The sequence below is a fragment of the Phalangium opilio genome, unplaced genomic scaffold, assembly GCF_054372755.1.
Source record: "Phalangium opilio isolate 3A_F unplaced genomic scaffold, DU_Popi_V2 ptg000217l_1, whole genome shotgun sequence".
NCBI lineage: Eukaryota > Metazoa > Arthropoda > Arachnida > Opiliones > Phalangiidae > Phalangium > Phalangium opilio.
Window position 1 is genome coordinate 1,400,666 of NW_028324218.1, and position 8,472 is coordinate 1,409,137.

The following is an 8,472-nucleotide window of genomic DNA, read 5'->3' on the forward strand; positions in this document are numbered from 1 at the left end:
GGAGCTGATAAGCCCTACTTTCAAATTTCCCCCGGAGCTGATAAGCCCTACTTTCAAATTTCCCCCGGAGCTGATAAGCCCTACTGGCAAATTTCCCCCGGAGCTGATAAGCCCTACTGGCAAATTTCCCCCGGAGCTGATAAGCCCTACTGGCAAATTTCCCCCGGAGCTGATAAGCCCTACTTTCAAATTTCCCCCTTCTTCTTAACTGGTTCTTTTTATTTTTATCCATTGGTTTTACCATTAGCTTTATTTCCATCATTCCTCTTCTTCATCTCTTCTTGTTTCCATTCCTTCTCCAAAAAAGCTTCAAATATGGTTCTGTCCTCTTTAAGTAATTGCTTATATTTTGCATGCACATTATTGCAGGAGTAAAATGAGGGTTTCCCCAAATACTGCTTAGCAACTTCATGTTCTCCAATCCTGATATTTAATAAACATGTTTTTAAACACCAATTTAAGATAATTTCATTTAAAGCGCGCATCTTACTCGTGAAAAAAGCAGCTTATTTTATGTGGAATTTCTTCAAAGTAAGGGAAAACGCAAAATACTTCATTGTAACAAGCAAAAACATCTTTCAAATCATAATTTTTCATACAACGATCTTCTAAATCTTCAGAATCTTTAAGCTTTTCACGAAGCTCTTTTCATCTTGGATGATCTCGAAATTAGTTTCAAGTTCCAGACATCGAGATTTTAACTTTTTCCTTGCTTCATGATCAAGTTGGAGGTACTCTGTCATTTCGTTAACCTCCGTGAAGTCCGTCCTGAGTAGCTAAAGGATTTAAATTATTTTATTATTTAATCACGGTTAGTTTTCGGGAAGAAAATAAATGTTTGATGGCGTCCATAACAACACGTTGTGCATTTACCTCCAAAGCATAAATGGCTTCGAGGAAAACATCTTTTTGGGCGCAATTTATCGCGCATCCTAAGATGAGCCGTAATAAACATGTTAACTGCGTCACATCTTGAGCCTCTACTATTTCATTGATTTCCGGCAACATAATACGTCCAAATTATAACGACGTATACCGTTAAGCACTTCATTTAAGTTACGTCGCTAAATAATAAAGTTTAAAATTATTATTTCTCAGTTGAGTTCCCTAATGCGAACAAGCCATTCGGAGCAGAAATATTTTGGCTCGCTGTAGTTTATTAATATTAAAAGTTGAATATTTTTAAGCAAGCACTAAGCAAGCATGTGTATTTACATTTTAGCATCAGACAATTCAAAAGCGGTGCTATCCTCACTTGCACTTGGAATGTTTTAATCTAATAAGTGATTTAATTTTAAATATTTTCTAATCAATACGTAATTATTCAGACAAAAACGGGTAGATTATTTTATTAAAGGGCCATTCTAATCTTCCTTCCTTCAACTTCCTTGCATTAACAAAAAGCCAAAGCTTACCCAAATTATAAGATTGTCTAGTATATCCTTCATAGAGTCCATCTCGGATGAATTCAAACAACTTGGTGGAACGTATAAGGAAAAGAACTTGGAACGTTTAAGTAAAAGAACTTGGAACGTTTAAGTAAAAGAACTTGGAACGTTTAAGTAAAATAACTTGGAACGTATAAGCCAAAGAACCTTCCGCCTTGTATTCATATATAGCGTATTCCAGGTGGAAGACTTCTTGAAGCCTACGATTCTTTTGTTGAAACAGTTTTCCAACCACAGAGCTAAATTTGTTTAATCAAGAATTAAGAGTCTAAGAATACTACAAATTAAAAGTAAGTACTGTAAGATAAAAGTTCTCGCAGACGCGACGCGAAGCCTACAAATTAAAAGTACTGTAAGATAAAGCGACGCGAATACTAAAAGTTAAAAGTAAGAACTAAAGAATTAAAAATCAATAAAATTACATTTTTGGAGCGGCGACATTCATCTTCAAAGGTCCGCAAACCCTCTTGAACGTTTCATACAACTCCTCGCAATTAGGACGATCGCGTTGAGTCGAAATCATCGCGAACTTGTCCATATGACGAGGATTATGCATGGGCTTACTCCTCATGTCCTTGCCAAAATCCCTGTCTTTGGCAGTAAACTCCGACCTTCCTTGAATGATTTTTTCTTGCGGAACAACGCGGCCTTTCAACTGCAATGGTTCGCTTCCGTAACTTATTCCCCATTTTTCCATATCCTCTTTAACCTGAATAGTTAATTAAGTTAGTTAAGAACGCGACGCGCCAATTAAAATTTGACAATAATTTACCTTGGCGTTGGTAAGACAGCGATTCATGAAGCTCTTGACCATTTCAACGCGGCTTCTAGGTCCGGGACGAGTCGTTGTCGCCACTTCCCTCATCAAATTGAAATGGCTTCTCATGATGTCGGTTAAACCAGTCATGACGCACAGTTCAGGAATCAAATAAACGACGTCTTTAGCGTCCGAACGAAAATCTCGTTCTTTAGGTTGAAGATCACTAATGGTAATATCGTATTGCTACAAAACAAGAAAAAGAAACCGTAGATACCATTATTTCATACAACTTTATGAAAACCGATTTCCACGTTTTTTCGCCCCAATTTTTCCACGTTTCATCGCCCCAATTTTTCCACGTTTCATCGCCCCAATTTTTCCACGTTTCATCGCTCCAATTTTTATAGAAATAGATAAAAAATACCGCATGTCACCCAAAAAGAACAAGGAGAAAGTTCTATTAATGTTACCTAATTGTGATATTAAGATTATAATATCAACAAGCCATTTTCCACCTTTCCTAAAAGTGTGATTCCCTTTTAGAATAAATATTGGTAAATTAGACCTAATTTAATTGAGATCTTTAATTATACTAATCTGAAACAATTTGAATTAAATTCAATACAAAGGTCCAGTTTACATTAAGAACAAACTAATTAACAAACATACTTTCAAATATTTCTTCTTCAGAGTCGTCTAATAATAACACCCCATTTGAGTTTGTATCGCGTAAAGGGGGGACTAAACTATATCTCTTTTTCAATATCATTCGCTTGCAATCAATTTTGCCATAACATTGCCTTAATGCTGAAACATTAATCAGATTTTGATTGATTAATTAATTAATTACAAACAATGTCCCTATTGGTTTTTACCTAAATATTGCCACTAAAACCATAATTATGACTCGATCCTTCGAGAATACCACTCTATTATTAATAATTAACGTAATTAAGTGTGTAAACAAACGATAATTGAGCCTAATTGTAACATATGAAAGACCAAGGCTTACCTCTTTGAAAGCAAATGGCAAACCAAGTACACCGGCACCAATAAACGATATAAATATATTTGCAGTTATTTTATTTTTATTTTTATTATTTATTATTATTAATTAAATTAACTAAACTACGAACCCAAATATAATACTACACCAAGTTTGTTTTCAAAGCGACACAGATAATCCATTTAACCATCGTGTGCTAAACTGACCTATTGCACATCAGTGTTGCCAATGTTTGAAAGTGGATTTTCCCACTTCCATTTGAAAAATTTCCCACATTTCCCACACCCCCTTTTTAGCCCCGCCCCCAGCTAAAATATGGTGGAAAAGTTACAGTCATAATTATCTGTACTATTTTTTCCTACTAGGTTTAGTATGGAATATCACTGCGCATGGCTTTGACAATATGTACAAATGCGCCAAAACGCTATAAAGCTTTAAAATTCTCAAAATATGCTACTTTTTTTCCAGCGCTAAATTTAAAATCCCCGAATTTATTTCAAAATGTCGCTTGCAATTATTTAACCGAGCAAAATTTTCGAAAAAAAAATCATTTTAACTGCATAGTCTGCACTATAAACACTTAAACACGAAAATTCCCACATTTGACCGATTTTGGGAAAAAATTACCTTTTTCCCACAGAGCCTAAAACCTTACCAAAATTTCCCACGATATGGGAAATTTCCCACACATTGGCAACACTGTTGCACATGCGCTGTTAACAAATACGGGATGTTAACAAATACGGCCGTAACAGGGTGAGAAATAAGGAAAATTTTTAAACTGGTCATTTGACCAGTAGAGCCCAAGGGTTTTAATTAAAAAACTGGTCAATGACCACTTAATATTTCTACATACTGTCAGAGCTGCACTGAAATGGTTCTAGGTTTTATATACTGTTTATTTGTTTTATATGAATTGATTTCTATATCTCACTCAAAAGTTATCTATATCTATATAAATCAAAGTCCTGACTGACTGACTGACTGACTGACTGACAGACTGACAGATAATCAACGCCCAGCCCAAACCGCTTGCCCTAGAAGGCTGAAAATTTGCAGGAACGTTACTCATAAGTAGTAGGCGCGTACTAAGAAAGATTTTTGCAATCCGCCGCCATCTTAAAAAATGGCACCCAGAAATGTAAAAACTCTTCTCTATGCAACAAAGTCCGCGCGTTTCACCGATTTCACAGATATTTAGTACACGGGTTTCCTTTCACCTATAGACAGACTGATTGCTCTTTTGGGTTCGATTTGTTGCCATCTTTTTAAATGGCGGCTAAAAACTAAAAAAACCCTTCTTTATGGAATAATGTCCGCGTGAAAAGTAATAAAAAATGTCTCGACGGGCTGACGGGCAACGCCGAGTGCCTTCGCTCCTAGGATGCTACAAAAATATTAGTCATCAGTAAAATCTACCCATTCTTTGTATCATTTTGATGGTAGTTCTTATTACACGCGAGCGACGCCGCGGGTAACAGCTAGTAGTTTATATATGTTAAAGAAAATAATTAAACTTGGAACCTTTAATGGAAACATGTTCCATTTTAATACGAGTAGAATTTTCTAGGTTTGAAGTGCTTAAATTTGTTGCATAAAAACAACGCACATCGCAGCTAGTCTACTAGGCACTGGTGCTAACTAAAAGGCTTGTAATTTTGAAGTGAGTGAGTGAGTGAGTGAGGTAGGTCATAGATTCGAGGAGGTAAAGCCAGGGAGGCCTGGTGGGGCGCTGCTGTCAAAGGGGGCTTAGTAATGCAGACTAAATAGGAGTGCCTAGATGGAAATAAGTCCTAGCTGCAAAATTAATTAACCACCACCGAGTGTACTTAGGACTTCAATTGACTCGCTCCCCCTCGTTCTCCTTGAGTCGAACTAGTTATCTCTCTCGAGCTGTAATTAAGTCTCTCAGTAGCATTAATGCATTTCATACTTATGAAGCGAACATATCACTTATAAACTTATGCTCACGTGATTCCGAAAATAAAGAAATAATAAAAACAATTTTAGCTAATGATATGAATGTTATTTATTTCTTCAAGGTTTATTTTCAAATTAATTTCCCTGTTTTTTCCCTGAATTTCCCAGGGGGTTTCTAAAGGTCTGGCAACACTTTTTAATAATTTTGAAGGTCCCCCTGAAGTGCGCAAACTGTTACGCAAAGGTTTTCTTACCGAAGCATATCGTAAAAGTGCCAAGAAATTAAAAAAGACCAAGAAAAAGATCTTAGAAGAACCCCAGAAATAAACACTGCGCGATGATTCACTGTAATCCACCTAACCGTAACCAAAGAATATTTTTTAAACTTTAACTTTAAACAGAGTGGCTTAGCTATACGATGCCACGATATCGTGATAATACAATAATAATAATAATAACCAAGAAGTGATATCTAGTTTATTAGGGAGAAGGTATAAGATTCCCAAGTATTCGCGCGGGCCAAAATACAAGGGGGGACGTAAAAGGAGGCAACGGGCTATTTCGCCTCCTCTCCTCAGTCGGAAAATATGACTGTAATTTTTTTCTCATTCGCGTCGCGCTGACGTGCACGAGTTTTCAAGAACCAATAAGATGCTGGCTGGTTGTAATTTAGAGGCTGGGATTAACTCCGGACCTACGTAATTTGGACTGGAGATAAAGCTGCTAGAAATGTGGCGCGAATTTATACCTTCTCCCTAATAAACTATAGATATCACTTCTTGGTCATACTTACTGTTCATTCATGTTACTTATGATAAAAGGAATGAACAGTTGTTAGTTCCAAAAGAAAAAAGGAACCCAGTGAAACTATACATTATGGGAAGCGTTAAGGAATTTCTCAATGACAATTATTAAAAGTTGGATGGTAGAAAAAGTAGCTGAGGTATCTTCAGGCTAAATTTAAACCATCATACAGTCAGCCAGCCTTCATAATGCTTAATTATCGCTCGTGTTACCCTTGCTATATACCAAACCAACCCAACAGCGACCCCTGGTTTCATAAAAGACGCCAAAAAATATATAAGAAGAAAAACTTTGAAAAACCACGTCATATCTAACCTTACCTAAGAGAGGCTAGAGAGCCCGGGCAAAAAAATACCTAAAACTTACATATGACGACTTAAGCCTGGAATTCATACAGCTACTAGTAATCATCGCGTAGCCAGGCATTTTCAATCAAGGTATCTAGGCGTATTTATGGGAGGAGCCTAGACTAATCATTTAACACTGGCACAATTATTCTTATTATAGCTGTATGAATTCTTCGTTGCAGTTATACTACAAACTTTACTGGAGAGTTCACTAAAAATCTCGAGGTATTATTAAAGACACTTCCCTTGTTAAGAGTGTTTTAAAGATCTTAATCAGGAGCTGTTAGTTTTTTTAAGTTGCTATTTCGGATGTATCTTAAGTGTTACGAACCCTAAATTCCGCCGGAGGAAGGGGATTGTCTATGAGAGGAGCTGATAGAGAACAAGCCAGAATCATTCGTCGCCAACTAAATAAGATCAAGGATAGCAGAGAAGCGATGGCAACCCTTACTAATTCGCGACATTACGTTTAAACCCCCCCCCCTTTGCCCCCTCCCCAATAAAAAAACAGTCGCGTTGTCTGCATGTTAACACTCTCAATTCCTTTAACTTTACTTGAGACTTATAATCAAACAGAATTGTCTTAGTACATGAATAGCTGTTACTACCAAATGTTATGGACAGTACTTTGAATTGGGGTTCCCAGAACAGTATAAGAGCCCCTATCCTTGACACATGTACCAGCATAGAGGAGTGGCTCGATTCGACACAGTTTTGTTTAAGTAATTAGAACTTAGGGTACTTACAATGTCTCTCCACATTCATGAGTAACATGCCTTCGTTGGAACATCTGGAATCTCGCACCCAAGCAAAGAGCTTTCTCTGTCGTCCTAATTGGGAACTGGTCCATTCTTTTGGCGCTAAAGAAAGTGGTCCACCCATGACCGGTGAAGGCAAATCTTGACTGGCAAAAGTGGCGTTCTCACCAAAGTCGATGACGATACAAGTTTTGATGTCTCGAATCTCCAATCGACTCAAAGCTTGCGCGTTATCTTTCTGAAATTAATATTAAAAACAAATTGAACTTTAACCCCGAATTAATTCCATTTAAATATAAAATACAGGATTTTATAGGACCGTTCCCTAAGAATTACTTCTTCAAATAACCCCACTGTAACTTGTTTAATTTTTACGGTTGCTTGACCTAGCTCTTAAAGTAGCCAAAGGGTCAGGGTAAAGATTTGGAGCAAAGTTTTCTTATTTCTTAGTTAGGCCATAACGAGGTTATATCCTTACACGTAAGGGCCCTGTCCTCAGGCTAGACGGGAGACCTTTTAATCACGAAGCTGTCTCTAGACTGTCCGGGGTCAAAAAGAAGGTTCCTTCCAAAAATTCCTTAATGTAATTACCAAAGAAGAATGTTTTCCCTTCATTAAACAAATACTCGGGGGTTCTGCGGCTCGAGCTCCGGCCTTAGCCCTAGCTGTGGGCAACTCGAAAATTAAAGGAATAGTACAGCTACATAACTGATTAAACCTTAATTAAAAGAACGGCTTCCTTTTTCTAAATATAAAAATAATTAAATATTAAAATTAATCAATAAAATTAATTATCTCTTATTACAATATGCTAATTACTACATTTAATTAGTCATGATTAAGGACTACTGTTTCGTCATTCCCCCGCCATTGGTTTAGTGCATGGCGTCTGCTAGCCAGAACCACCTTAGCTGTATTTTTCCTTAAAGTCTTTGGCTCTTAAAGGACCCGAGTCGACCCAAGTCCATGCAGTATCTCAAAGGCTTATCCATAGTATAACCTTAAACTGATACATACTTCACCCTAGACCATTTCGGCCCATACCTTTTCTTACACAAAACCCCCCAAAACACCCAACGCTACGAAAGTCTTAATTATTTCAACACACGTCTTACGTTGAAATAGTCCATATTAATTTACAACCTTGGATTGGGCCCGAATTTCTTTAAGAAAATAAGGCAAAATAAGGCAATAATTACGGGCATATTCAGGCTGCGAAAGTTACTTAATTAATTTGATGAATATTCCACGCTTTTAATGATTTCCAGGCACGAGTTTTATGCAAATTAATGAATATCTTGAGCCAACATACAAACTTTGGTTTTTGGCAAGGGAAAAGATATCTAAATTATTAGTTACTGAATTCTTTGTAAGATTCTTCGCTTACACTTAAAGTAGTTTGTTTATAATCATAATAATAATCACACCG

The 8,472-nt window shown here is 36.8% G+C and overlaps 1 protein-coding gene across 12 annotated transcripts; it reads right to left on the bottom strand.

Annotated features, from left to right (window-relative positions):
• Positions 1-261: 261 nt before the first annotated feature.
• LOC149615483 (piwi-like protein 1) lies at positions 262-7,320 on the bottom strand. Of its 12 annotated transcripts, XM_089856038.1 has the most exons (12): positions 3,221-3,426; positions 3,084-3,137; positions 2,878-3,015; positions 2,679-2,805; positions 2,496-2,600; positions 2,221-2,431; positions 1,871-2,157; positions 1,416-1,687; positions 1,216-1,276; positions 874-1,064; positions 491-776; positions 262-423 (listed from the first exon to the last, which is right to left on the bottom strand). In XM_089856038.1, exons 6-8 carry the CDS (start codon positions 2,353-2,355, stop codon positions 1,513-1,515), a joined length of 597 nt encoding a protein of 198 aa, XP_089712164.1. In that variant the 5' UTR covers positions 2,356-2,431; positions 2,496-2,600; positions 2,679-2,805; positions 2,878-3,015; positions 3,084-3,137; positions 3,221-3,426; the 3' UTR covers positions 262-423; positions 491-776; positions 874-1,064; positions 1,216-1,276; positions 1,416-1,512. The 12 variants fall into 12 exon arrangements, with proteins under 12 accessions (XP_089712164.1, XP_089712165.1, XP_089712161.1 ...); XM_089856039.1 differs by lacking the exon at positions 2,496-2,600 and having other exon boundaries at positions 2,221-2,451; positions 2,679-2,744; XM_089856035.1 differs by lacking the exon at positions 2,496-2,600 and having other exon boundaries at positions 2,221-2,451.
• Between the last annotated feature and the right edge of the window lie 1,152 nt (positions 7,321-8,472).